General features: G+C 41.6%; 1 protein-coding gene across 1 annotated transcript in view; it reads left to right on the top strand.

Moving 5' to 3' along the window:
• The window catches only part of hmcn1 (hemicentin 1), a 365295-nt gene that overhangs the window by 114732 nt on the left and 236120 nt on the right, over nt 1-14443 (top strand). Inside the window, exon 12 of the mRNA XM_078407604.1 lies at nt 8941-9082. Coding sequence (XP_078263730.1) covers nt 8941-9082 — 142 coding nt within the window. The remainder of the gene's footprint in view (nt 1-8940; nt 9083-14443) is intronic.

The following is a 14443-nucleotide window of genomic DNA, read 5'->3' as shown; positions in this document are numbered from 1 at the left end:
GGTTAGAAAGGGAATAGAGGTTTCCCATTCAAAGAAAAAAGGCAATCCCGGTAGATTTTAAATAGGATAAAAATGCACGTTGAAACTTTCTGAAATCAGTAATGAAATTTGGGTACAATATTTAAAAAATAAGTTTCCATCCCAACCAATTTGCCAATTAAGAACATGAGACTACAGAGTCATAAAGTCATAGAGTTGTACAGCTCAGAAGTGGGCTGTTCAGCTCAAGATTGCAACCTTTTTACCTATCTGCATCAATCCCATTGCCTGCAGTAGGTCTATATCCATCAATGCCTTGCTTAGCCAAATGCCTGTCTAAGTGTCTCTTGAATGTACCATTTGTATCTGACACCAGTACCTCCTCTGGCAAAGAGTTTCAGAGATTAATCATTATCTGTGTACAAAAACTTTCTCCTCAGATATCCTTTGAAACTTCTTCCTCCCATTTTAGACCTGTGCCCTCTTGTTTCTGATACCTCCAATATGGGAATAAGATTCTGACTATCTACCCTATCCATGTCTCTTAGAATTTTATAGATCGCTACCAAGTGACCCCTCCCTTGATCCAGTGAAAGCAACCCCAGCCTATCCTATCACCCTTCATCACTGAGGTTCTACGATCCATGCACCTTCCAAGTGTAGGAAACACTATTCTGCATTTCAGCTGGCTGGTCCCAAGTTTTAATTTGCCCTACCACAACTATTTAAACTAAATTGCACATCCTTACATTTTGTCTATCCTCATTTTTGATCCATAGTAAATAAATCATAGATGGTGCTGGAGTGAATAGTTATGAAAGGTTATTTTAATATGCTTTCGCAAAGCAAGATCTCACGTAACAGAAAGTGCTCCCACGTGTCTGTCTTAGCACAGAGACCACAGGGAGAGGAAATGTGGAAATGATTTGTCAGGTTTTGAAGACAAAATCTCTGCTCCAGATTTCCCACTTTGTAAAATTTGTAATAGACCAAATAGCCCAGTTTGAACAATAAAGCTGTGATTTAAAATTAATTCAGCATGTTGTCCTCTTGCCTCAACTCTACCAATACACTTAAACATTCAAAAGCAATAGGGTTGTCATAGTGGGTGACTTCAACTTTCCCAATATTAACAGAGGCTAGCTTAGTACAAAAGACATAGAAGAGGTAGAATTTATTAGATGTATCCAATAAGGTTTCCCAAAATGCTTGATTAGGAATGATGCTGAACCTGGGAAACATCTGGCCAGGTAGATTTAGTGAAACAGCATTTTGGGGATGGTGATCACAACTCCTTAAGTTTCAAGGTTGTAGGAAGGAACTGCAGATGCGAGTTTAAACCGAAGATAGACGCAAAATGCTGGAGTAACTCAGCTGGACAGGCAGCATCTCTGGATTGAAGGAATGGGTGACATTTTGGGTTGAGACCATTCTTCAGACCCTGACTGAAGAAGGGTCTCGACCCAAAATGTCACCCATTCCTTCTATCCAGAGATGCTGCCTGTTGCGCTGAGTTACTCCAACATTTTATGTATATCTTCCATAAGTTTTAAGATTATTTTGAATAGGAATATGTCTGGATGTTGGGGTAACGTATGAAACTGGAGTAAGGCAGATTACAATATTATTAAGTGTAGGAAGGATCTACAGATGCTGGTTTACACCGAAGATAGACACAAAATGCTGGAGTAAATCAGCGGGACAGGCAGCATCTCTGGAGAGAAGGAATGGGTGATGTTTCGGGTTGAGATCCTTCTTCAGTTTGAAGAAGGGTCTCGCCCCAAAACGTCGTCCATTCTTTCTCTCCAGAGATGCTGCCTGTCCCGCTGTCTTGCAACATTATTAAGCAGGAGCTAGGGAAAGTAAGTTGGGAGTAGTAGGTATTTGGTAAGTCTGCCTTTGATATGGGAGTTGTTTAAAGGCCAATTGATCAAAGTTCAGGCCCAGCATGTTGCAGTAAGGAGGAGGGATAAGGATGACTAGGTAAGAGAACCATGGATGACCAAACAGGTTGTATATTTGGTCAAAGGAAAGTGTATGGAAGGTTTAAGAAGATGAAATCTGATAGGGCCTTTGAATTTAAAGCAAGTAGGAAAACACTCGTGGGTGATTAAAGGGGCCAAAGAGGGCCATGAAAAAGAGGCTCTGGTGAGTTGGATTAAAGATACCCAAGGTTTTTTATATGGACTTTTTTAGGGCCACTCGAGGTGGGAATTTGTACATCGAGTCAGAGGATGTAGGTGACGGACTATATGAGTATTTTGCATCTGTATTCACAAAGGACTAGGTTACAGAGGACAGTGAGATCAGTGTGAGATCAATACTAATGTGCAAGGACAGCTTGAGGTCAAGAAGGAGATATGCTGGGGTTCTTGAAGATCATCAAGTGGATAAATCCCGAGGGCCTGGTGGCATTTTACCCAGGTTATCAAGCAAGGCAAGAGAGGAGATTTCAGGGGCCTTGACAAAGATATTTGCAATTTCTCGAGCTGCAGGCAAGGTCGTGGAGGTGCAGAGAGAGTGGGCAGTGTTGTTCCTTTGATTAAAAAGGGACGTATAGATAATCCAGGGAATTATAGGCCAGTGACCTCATGTCAGTGGGATGGAAGCTATTGGAGGGGATTCTTTCAGGATAGGATTTACCCACATGTGGAAGGAATAAGCTAATTAAGGACAGTCAGCATGTCATGTATTACGAATGTAATCTAGTGTTTTGAGGATGTGATGAAGGTGTTCAATGAGGGTAGGGCAGTGGATGTTATCTACATGGATTTTAGTACGGTATTTGTTAAAGCTCCCCATGGTTGGCTGATCCAGAACATTTAGGTGCACTGGATGCATGGTGACTTGGTCATACTGATTCAGAACGGACTTACTCAGAAGGCGGAGAGTTAGAAACATAGAAACATAGGCGCAGGAGTAGGCCATTCGACCCTTCGAGCCAGCACCGCCATTCAATATAATCATCTAAAATCAGTACCCTATTCCTGCTTTTTCCCCATATCCCTTGATTCCTTGTGGTGGAAGGATGTCAGACGGGCTGGAGGTTTGTGTGGAAGAGTCTGTTCCTGTGCTGTTCTATGTTCTGTGTATTCAGTGGCCATCTCTTCTGATAAATTTACAACTTCGGCATTTCTCTTATCTATAAACTTGTTCCCAATCCATCTTTCACTATTCTGTTTTGCACCATGAATGTTTAAAGTTATTGGGCTCTTTGTAGAACCATTTTTGTAGAACCCCCTTCCCTATTTAAAAGCACCTTCTGAAAAAACTCTTCTTTGTCATCATGTCTGCAATCTACCTATTCCAAATCCTTCTATCTTTTTTTAATGGACACTTATCTTTTCTGCATTTTGTTGAATTGCTTCATGGTGAGAGGATACAGGTAATTGTAAAGCTCTTAAAGTATTTGCACAATCTTTGTGCATTTGTCTTAATGCCCCTCTTATTTCTCAGTCTTGCTAGTCGGTGGCTGAGATTGAGAATGATTTCCAATAAATTATGCACATTTGCATTGTACGTTATCACCCAAAGTCAAAATCACCTCCTCCTGTGCTAAATTCATTGCATAATAGCTGTCTGAATGGAATTATTATTAATTTTTTTAACGTATCTCCCCATGCGCTAATACCAGAAATGACTTAAATTAACAAAATTATATAATGCAAGCAAATCATGCAACGTTTCAATGTTTGAATTCCAACTCTTGAAATTTTGGACATCTTTTTTGCTAAAATGCATATTTGTTCTTGCTCCTGGCAATATTGTCATTGTTTGGATTGGACAATCCCAGTCTCAGATCAATTAGCTAGTAGTCTGGTCTCAAAAGACTTTTCTTTGCCAAATGTATTTCAAGGAATCAGTAAATTTGAAACAGTGAATGGTGAACTGGGAGAATAATGAGGAGGTAAGTTCTTGCGGAGCAATGAGACCACAGGTGGAAAAATTTAGAGACCACGAAAATTCCCAGGCCAATTATACAGCATCACAAGAGAAGGTAACACAAACATCCTGTACATCCAGAGTTACTCAACAACGTCATTCTGACTGCTGGACTCCACACGGAATCTACTGATGAAGTGCCAACATCCTGCAGATTCCCCGCACTTCCCCATGGAAATCTGATGTGAACCAGTGCCAAGTTAGACCTGGCTCAGGTTCAGTGACTCAATTAATTTCCATGGATGGGGGGGGAGGGAGAAAGATATCTAACATGTTATTTATATTGTTTGAATTAATTGAGTTATTTTAGATCAATTTGAATGTATTAAATTATCTTCAAAAGGACACAAAGTGCTGGAGTAATTCAGCAGGTCAGGCAGCATCTCTGGAGAACATGGGTAGTTGAGGTTTCGGGTTGAGACTCTTCTTTAGTCCCGGATAATTCAGATTAGTAATCTTACTTGTTTTCTAGCATTTTTAAATTCAGTTTTAAAACTCTAGTTTGAATGATAAATTTTTGAATTTGATATTATTGGAATATTATTTCCATGTTTGTGATTACTGAAGACATTCAACATTTTTGCTTGTTTGTAATCTTGGCTCAGATCATTTTGGGGGCAGAATAGTGAAAGGGTTGGATAGAGTGGATATGGAGAGGATGTTTCCACCAGTGGGAGAGTCTGGGACTAGAGGTCATAGCCTCAGAATTAAAGGACGTTCTTTTAGGAAGGAGATGAGGAGAAATTTCTTTACTCAGACGGTGGTGAATCTGTGGAATTCTTTGCTACAGAAAGCTCTGGAGGCAGTTAGTGGATATATTTAAGGCAGAGATAGATAGATTCTTGATTAGTATGAGTGCCAGGGGTTATGGGGAGAAGGCAGGAGAATGGGGTTAGGAGGGAGAGATAGATCAGCCAAGATTGAATGGCGCAGTAGACTTTATCGGCCGAATGGCCTAATTCTACTCCGATCACTTATGATCTTATGATGTGTTTAGATTTTTTTAGATTTAGAGATACAGCGCAGAAACAGGCCCTTCGGCACACCGGGTCCGCGCCGCCCAGCGATCCCCGCATATTAACATTACCCTACACCCCCTAGGGACAATTTTTACATTTGTCCAGCCAATTAACCTACAAACCTGTACGTCTTTGGAGTGTGGGAGGAAACCGAAGATCTCGGAGAAAACCCACGCAGGTCACGGGGAGAACGTACAAACTCCGTACAGACGGCGCCCGTAGTCAGGATCAAACCTGAATCTCCGGCGCTGCATTCGCTGTAAGGCAGCAACTCTACCGCTGCGCCACCGTGCCGCCCTTATCGGTGGGAAGATAGTACACTGCTCAGACCCATGCTGATCAGGAGCCTTGTTATTCGGCTCAATGCATTAAGGGAAGCAGCAAGTCCTAGCAGCTCGCTGGTCCCAGGAGATTCCAAATCTAAACAATGTGGGTTGAACAGAAAATCTAGTGGATGAGTGCAGCTAGTGATTCATTTATTAAAAATCACTGCTGTATAGGAACAGCTCCATGATCACCCCAGCCCTTGGAAAACAAGTCAGATTATTTACAGATGTGTAAATGTCTTGAGAAGGGTCTCGACCCAAAACATCACCCTCTCCTTCACTCCAGAGATGCTGCCTGTCCCACTGAGTTACTCCAGCTTTTTGTGTCTATCTCCTGTGTAAATGGCCTGCTGTGTTCATTAATTAATGCGTGTGGACACTCCAGTTTCCACAGCAAACTGCTTAGCACCCTGCTAAGACACATGCTACATACTTACTTAGCAAAACTGTCCTCTCTATCTGGTGACAGATTCCTCAGTTGGCAGCACAATGGTCCATATTGTAGAGGGAAGTAGTGGGCTGTTCCAAACAGAACTGCCAGAATTTCCATGTGCATTTATCAGCAAGTTCAGAATTCCCACTTATGAATGTGGAAGAAGCAAACATGTTGGGCACTCGTTGCTGGTCTTTCCTCAACTAAGTTCCAGCAGAAGATTCCTCATGGAGTCCAGTGGTTGAGTTCTAGGTTGTAGCAGGTCCAGCCTCCGTTCATTTAATAGGAGAGAAAAACCTGCTAGGATAAAGGAGAATCCCAGTCCTTTTTTTGGTTTAATCAAATGTTCTCTTTTTAATTTAGTAAGACTTCAAGATTTTTGTTTTAATTATTCTGATGAATGGTTTGATATTTGTTAGTTTTTGACGTTTTCTGAATGAGACTGAGAAACATCCAAATGCATAAAGGGTCACAGTTGGCTAAGTCAAGGGAAGAAGTGGATCTGGGTGCTGAGATTTCTCAGCTGTTTTGTGGCCAGGGTGTGTTCTCACCCTCCCGCGTGATTGCATTTGCTCTACCATTGTCCAGGATCTCGCTAAATGAGGATTGGAACAACTTTATAAAGGGAGTTGACACCAGTGGAAACATGGGGAATGTGAAGAGCAAATTACTAGCATGAACTTTGAGATGTTGGATCAGCTGCATGCACTGGAACACCAGCATGAAGTTCTGCTGTACACTAAGGACAGTTATTACTTTTGACAGTTCCATGCATCTAATCATCGATACCTTCAACAATACTCACCCACTTCTGTCTGGAGTCAACTTGTACCGATTACTGTATGAGCTTTTCAAACATTAATCACGACACTGTGACACTCCTGACAGCAGTTTAAAAATGAGTCACCAAAGCAATTTTCAGGGATGCCTGAGTTTCTTTAAGTACATGTTCACAGCCTTTTAGTTGTAATGTTTCCTCTCCTCAAAGTCGCATGACAATGTTCATAGGCATTTCAAACGAATGGCCTCTACGACTGACATATTGATTCCCTGAGGTTGAGATGAAATGCTTAATCAAGATCAGTCTCAGTTCAGGCAAAACTGAAGATCGACACAAAAACTGGAGTAACTTAGCGGGTCAGACAGCATCTCTGGAGAGAAGGAATAGGTGACGTTTTGGGTCGAGACCCTTCTTCAGACTGAGAGTCAGGGGACTCTTGACCCAAAATGTCACCTAATCCTTTTCTTCAGAGATGCTGTCTGACCGCTGCATTACTCCAGCTTTCTGTGTCTATCTTCAGTTTAAACCAGCATCTGCAGCTCCTTCCTGCACATCAACTAAGATCACCTGAATGTTTCAACATAAATTTACCAATTACTTACATGTGTTGAACGGTGATGTTAATTTTCAGTTTCCTTATTTAAATTGGCATGGAAGTTAAAATGGTTGATTGTTTTATTTTATAAAAGAATGATGTTCTTCAATTTAGTTGCTAATTGAATAGCTATTTATAGCATTAATCATACATTGACAAAATGAGTAAAGATTATATAAAAGATTATATAAAGATTATATAAAAGATTATATAAAAAAGGTTGCATAATCCACATCATTATAAATGAAGATTCTAGGTTTCTTTCTGAACCTCTAATTTAAACCTGATAAGGTTGATCTCTCCAAAGTAAGGCTTGTATCTCCAAGATTTTTGATGGATCCTCTAATGATATCCTCAGCATTCAAATCAGTTATAATTGAAGGCTAACTTTAAAAAAAAATCTTATATTCTATGTACATGCTGATAATGTAAGCAAAATAATTCACAACTTTCAAGATTCACAATGGCTGCTTCCATGTTAATGTATTCTTTTGAAGTTTCTGCAATTTTAAGTTATCGTAATGTGCAAACAAAAAATATCAGTGATATATAGATCATGTCATGTCACTGAAAATCACAATTTGATATCGGAAATTTCTGGACAATTTAAGTGTTATCACTATGAAAATATCAAAATATTACCCTGAAGATGATAAATTTGATTTTGGTTGTTGCCCACAGTCTCTGGGTATTATAATGAATACTATCCCCCGAGGTTTGGGAGCCAATATGTAACAAAGCTACGTGCAAAAATGTTCTGCCTCTGCCTTCTCTTCCACGAGAATGCAACAAAGCGTCTTCTAACAGTAAAGTGGAACCACATTTTCAACCTTTTTCTGCTCGCTTGACCATAACTATAAAGCTGATAGCATCTAAACTTTGCCACGCTTTATTTAAATGTTATGCTGAACAGCCGTGGAATTTTGGCATTTAGCTGAGATGTTAATTGCCCTTTAAGGCTGCATGATGGTGAGTCCCTCTTTATAGTTTTATTAGAAAAAAAATGCCACTAATTTATCCATGAAGATTGATCTACATAAATACTTTGAATCCAGTGGTTGATATAAACTTCCAATCTTTGAAAACAATTAAACTTCTCACCTTCAAGTACTGAAATTAACATAATAGGGTGAACATGTTTCTTTTGCATAAGAAACAGTACCATGAAAGTTGACAATTTTGAAGATGTACAAAGGTGTTCTTTGTGTGGAGAAGGATTTAAACTGGGGGGGAGACTCAGCCCTTGCTATTTTTGTGGCCCTGGGATATTTTGTGGCTAAATATGACACAGGCAATCATTGGGAATTCACAATATTTGCTGTACCTAAACATTTTCCTACTTGTGTCCTGTGTGACTTATAATTGTTGTTGCAACAGAGGTGCATTGTGTGTTCCCTTGGACCTCATGATTGTAATGTGAAGCTCTAAAGTAATGCTCTATAACAAGGCGAGTGGAGGGAAATGTTCTTCAGTGTTAAACCAGACTCCTTCTTCTGGGCAATAATGCAGTGGAGATGGTTATTTAGGTTTTAGAGTGTCCTTTCATTTTTGGTAGTTTTTGTTAGTCCTGAATCAAAACAAATATTCTTATAAATGTCCCAATTTCCAGTGTCATCGAGTGGTTGAACTTGTAGCCATAAGACATGCACTTGAATACTGGTTGTGAATCAAATAATCCTGAGAATATGTATTCAGTCAAAGAAAGCCACATGTTCAAGGCAACAAGCCACACTCAGGTTCACTGTGGTTGGACGGGTTTCTTTGAACTAATTTGTCCTTATTTGAATCTCCTTCTCCTGCATGATTTGCTTTTCAATCAAAATAATTTTATTCTGAGTAACTGGTAATATTGTGCTTTAAAACAGAACCTCCACGAGTCACGGTGTATCCCACGAACCAGACCTTCACAGAAGGGAGGGAGGTGCAAATCGGGTGCACTGCCACTGGTTACCCACATCCACACATCGTCTGGACTCATAATGACATGTTTCTGATGGGGACAAACAGGTATGTATTGTCATAATATTTTCTGATAACTGAAGATTCTGTTCTGTTTGTCATCAATAATGCATTAAACATCCAACCCAACCAATGAGTTATATATCATGGACACTGGGGTAAGGTCCCTGATTTAGTTTACTTTACTCTACATTATTTTATAGTGTGGAAACAGGTCCTTCGACCCACCGAGTTTGTACCAACCAGCAATCACCCATACACTAATTCCATCCTGCACACTAGGGACATTTTTACAGAAGGCAATTAACCTACAAACCTGCAAGTGTTTGGAATGTGGGAGGAAACCGGAGCACCTGGAAAAAAACCTGCGCAGTCACAGGGGGAATGTACAAACTCCATACGGACAGCACAAGTCGTCAGGATCGGCCGGAGTCTCTGGTGGTGTAAAGCAGCAACTCTACTGCTGCGCCACCAAGCCGCCCTTCAAATCTCTGCTGAGATGCTCATTGAGTGCGAGAGAGGAAACTGTTCCAGGTATCCAATTATGATAGATTTAGATTTGGCCTGGGAGAGAAGGTTGATGTTAATTCACTTATTTCAGAGAATTAGCAAGATTTTGTGGTGACCACACCGTTGGTATATTTGCAGTGGCAAGATGCCAGTTGAAGCAGAAGTTGGTTATCACTGCCTAAGCAGATGTAGGCAAGGTGACAACTTTGTGAACTTCTAACAGTTGGCTTGGAGCTGAGGCTCTGCCTTCAGGAGAATTTACCTTGCATCTTCCATGGCTTTTTTCGGGATGTTCTAAAGCGTTTTGTAGCTTCTACCAATGGCAATGTGATAATGATCAGATAATCTTATTTTAGAAATGTAGTTTGACAAAAAAAACCTTGGCCATGACATCTGGTATAATTCACTTGCTGCTCTTTGAAGTAATGTCGTGGGATCTTACATGTCGCCTTAAGTGAGCAAAGATGTTTCGGTTTACAAAACTAAAATGCCAGAGGGTCTCGACTGTTAGCCTTCACAAATGCCGCGTGCTGAGTGCTTCTGGTGTTCCGTTTGTGGTCTAAATTCTAGCAACTGCATGTGTAGGAAGGAACTGCAGATGCTGGTTTAAACCGAAGATAGTACAAAATGCTGGAGTAACTCAGGGGGACAGGCAGCATCTCTGGAGAGAAGGAATGGGTGACGTTTTGGATTGAAACCCTTCTTCAGACTAGTCACAGGAAAGGGAAATGAGAGATATTGAACAAATTCAAAGGTTTCAAAGGTCTTTTATTGTCACGTGTACCAAATAAGGTACAGTGATATGCGGATTACCATAAAGCCATACTGAAAAAGCAACAAGACGCACAACTACATAAAAGTTGACATAAACGTCCACCAGAGCGGATTCCCCACATTCCTCACTGTGATGGAAGGCAATAAAGTCTAATCTTCTTCCCTCATTTTTCTCCCGGGGCATCGGGGCGGTCGAAGCTCCCGCGTCGGGGCGATAGAAGCTCCCGTGTCGGGGCGATAGAAGCTCCTGTGTCGGGGCAGTCGGACCATCCGTCGGGGCGGTCGAAGCTCCCGCACCCGGCGGTCGATGCTCCCGTGTCGGGGCGATAGAAGCTCCCGTGTCGGGGCGGTCGAAGCTCCTGCGGCTTGGAGTTCCTGAAGTCGGTCTCTGACCAGGGACCACGAGCTCTGTGACGTTAAAGTCCTGTAGGCTCCCCGCTGTGGAGCTCTCGAAGTCGGTCTCCAGCAAAGGCCGCCAACTCCTCGATGTTAGGCCGCAGTGCGGATGGAGATACGATACGGAATAAAATCGCATCTCCGTTGAGGTAAGAGATTAGAAAAAGTTTCCCACAACCCCCTCCCCCCATCCCCCACATAAAACAAGCTAAAGAACACTAAAAACATACATTTAACACATATTAAAATAACAACGACGAAGAAAGGGACAGACAAACTGTTGGCGAGGCAGCCATTGCTGGCGCCACCCAGTGGTTGATGAAATTAATGAAAGACATGCAAAAAAGTAACGATGATAAAGGAAACGGGCCATTGTTAGCTGTGGAAACATCCAGTAGCTGCATTCTCTTTTGGCTTCGATCTCTAGAAGAATAGCCTGGGTTTTTGTGCTTATTTCTCTGGAGTGTGACTTAAACCCAAACCTTCTGGTTCAGAAGCAAAAGTGCTACCAATTGAGGTACAGCTAACTCAGTGATGGGGAAAATACTGGAACAAAGTTAAAAGTGCATTTATGTGGATACAGGTTTTATTAATTTCTGGCAAGTATACACTTAAAAATAAGCTTTACAATAAGTGGGCCTTGTTTATTAACTAGGATTGTTGAAGCCAAGTTAAATTGTTTGTTTGACCTTCAGTATACAAATAGAAATTGTTTGGTTGCCTGCTGGGATGAATTTGGGCGGTCATGGTGGCGCAGCGGTAGAGATACTGCCTTACAGCGAATGCAGCGCCGGACACCCGGGCTCGCTCCCGACTACGGGTGTTGTCTGTACGGAGTTTGTACGTTCTCTCTGTGACCTGCGTGGGTTTTCTCCGAGATCTTCGGTTTCCTCCCACCCTCCAAAGACGTACAAGTTTGTAGGTTAATTGGCTTGGTAAATGTAAAAAAATTCCATCGTGGGTGTAGGATAGTGTTAATGTGTGGGGATCGCTGGTCGGTGCAGACCCAGTGGGCCGAAGGTTTTTTTCAGCACTGTATCTCTAAAAACGAAATTATCTTTACGTTAATTTTATTGATAATAATATGATATATACTTATTCTGAAATAAATCCCATAACTAATTACCTTTACCGATATTTACGTATGCATATGCATACCTCGAGTGTTGCCCTGTAATCATTCTTCTCAGCTGCAAAATCCTGGAATGGGTGACCATGTACTCACACTCCTTACCATACTGACTCCACCCAGGAGACGTAGACCTGCTCCAAAGTACTCCCCACAGCCGAGAGTCTGTCACTACATCCACTCTGTGATACAGCATCTGATAGGGAAGAAAACTGGTGGTGCACGTTTTCAAGCTTCTGCATCTTTTGCCAGAGGGGAGCAGTGAGAAGAAGGAATGACTGGGGTGGGACAAGTCTGATTAAGTTGGCTGCTTTTCCGAGGCATTGTAAAGTGTAAATGAAGTCAATGGCAGGAAGTCTGATCTGTGTGATGCATCCATTTGGATTGGATTACGGTGCTGAAAGCAGAGCGATAATTGATAAATAGGAGTCTAACGTAGGAGTGCTTGTCCAGATATTCCAGAGATAACTTGAGGGCCAGAGAGATGACATCTGCTGAAGGCTTATTGCGATGGTAATCAAACTACAGCTGATCAAGGCTGCTGGGAGACTGAAGTTAATATGTGCCATCACCAGTGTTTCCAAGCACTTCACAATAGTAGATGTCACAGCCACTAGATGGTAGTCATTAAGGCATGCTACTTTACTTTTCTTTGGCACCAGATGATACTGTTACTGCCATGAGACTCCAGCCTCAGAAATCCCTCTTGGCATTCTTAATGGCTCTGTGGTCACAAATGGGTTTACTGGGATTGTTCAAGTTAAATGCTGCAGACGTTGAATTCACCTGGGAATGGCCCACGTGATTCGTCCATGGTTTCTGGCTGAGGAATACACATTTCATCTTCTTTGGTACAAAGTCCTAGACCCACTTGCTGGTAAAGTCAGGGAGGTAGGAAATAAAATGTATCAGCATCTAAATACAATCCAATAACTGCTGTTGGCAAATCTGTATGAACAGCATTGGGGGAATGAGCTTGGCACCAATGTTCAATCCCAATCAATATTTAGTGTCAAAGATAGACACAAAAAGCTAGAGTAACTCAGCGGGACAGGTAGCAGCTCCAACCCAAAACGTCACCCATTCCTTCTCTCCAGAGTTTCTGCCTGTCCCGTTGAGTTATTCCAGCTTTTTGTGTCTATCTTCGGTTTAAACCAGCATCCATGTTTATATCTACACAATATTTAGTATCTCTGATTATCTATGGAGGACGTATTCTCGGGAGAGCTTTAGAGGTGAGTTGGCATCTGTAGAACTTTACTATAGCTTTGAGACAAGTGGTGAGAAGGCGGGGGAAAGCACAGTGTCAATGAATGAAGTCTGTTGAAGTAAGAACAGGCTTGATATATGACCTGAGCTCTCATTTCCACTATCAGTGTGCCAAGCCAACTCAGTCCTCCAGCAGCCTCTAGTGGCGCTGGTCTAGACATTCAGGATCACTGATTTTGCAGGATGGAAGCACAAGCTCACATACAAAGAATTTTGCTTTCTGTTTCGGGGCTACCACATTTAAAAAGATTTGAAATTTTTACAGCTTTTGAAATTTTTTGAAAGAAGCAAATCCAAAAGATTCAGCCCATGACCTAGATGATGCATGTAGTTCTGCCTCTGAAATGCAAACAGAACCTACAGAAGGTACTCAGCAAGTCAGACAGCATCTGTGGAATGAGAAACCGTTAAAGTTTCCAGTTGGAGGTTAGGGGAGGGATGCAAAGGACAAAGGACACGTCTCTGATGCGGTGGAGCCAGGATTGCTGTGATAATAGTACTTGAAAAATTGTTGAGGAATATTACTGAGAGAGAAAACAAACAAATGGGTATGAAAAAGCTGTGAGATGCAGGTCAGAGCTCGAGGAAATGTCACACAGATCAGGCACTGTCACTGGGGAAAAAAAATACAGATGGAAAACCTGCAGTGGAATTAGCCAGCTCAGCGAACAAACTAAAATTATCTGAAACTATTGAGTTAATGAATGTTCCCAACATTTTCTGTTTTCATTTCAGACTTTCAGCATCTGCAGTTTTTTCTTAATTTTCAGACATACTCTCAGCATCTACAAGTAGAAAAACTTGAAACAGAATGAATCCTGCGTTATTTGCCGAATAATCACAGCAATTGGTAGAGAATGTTGATTTCTGATTGGTTTCTGACCATGCTAATATTTGTTGCCCAAGTTATGCTTGGTGTATCCCATCACACATCTGCCTCTCCACCCTCTGCCCTGCCACAGAATCAGCAATTCCCTATGTTGGCTTCTTGTCTCAAACAAAACTCCTTTTTCCCACAACTTTGCAGTTGGCATAATCAAGATCAGGGCCACAATTTAGAACAGAGATGAGTAAAATCTTTTTCACTCACAGAGTTGTGAATCTGTGGAATTCTCTGCCTCAGAAGGCAGTGGAGGCCAATTCTTTGGATGCTTTCAAGAGAGAATTAGATAGAGCTCTTAAAGAAAGTGGAGTCAAGGGATATGGAGAGAAGGCAGGAACGGGGTACTGATTGTGGATGATCAGCCATGATCCAAGTGAATGGTAGTGCTGGCTCGAAGGGCCGAACGGCCTACTGCTGCACCTATTATCTATTGTTTAATTCCATGCAT

This window comes from Rhinoraja longicauda, chromosome 11 (assembly GCF_053455715.1).
Source record: "Rhinoraja longicauda isolate Sanriku21f chromosome 11, sRhiLon1.1, whole genome shotgun sequence".
NCBI classification, from domain to species: domain Eukaryota; kingdom Metazoa; phylum Chordata; class Chondrichthyes; order Rajiformes; family Arhynchobatidae; genus Rhinoraja; species Rhinoraja longicauda.
The sequence above is the reverse complement of the archived record's forward strand: the minus strand, read 5'-3'. Positions and strand labels throughout refer to the sequence as shown.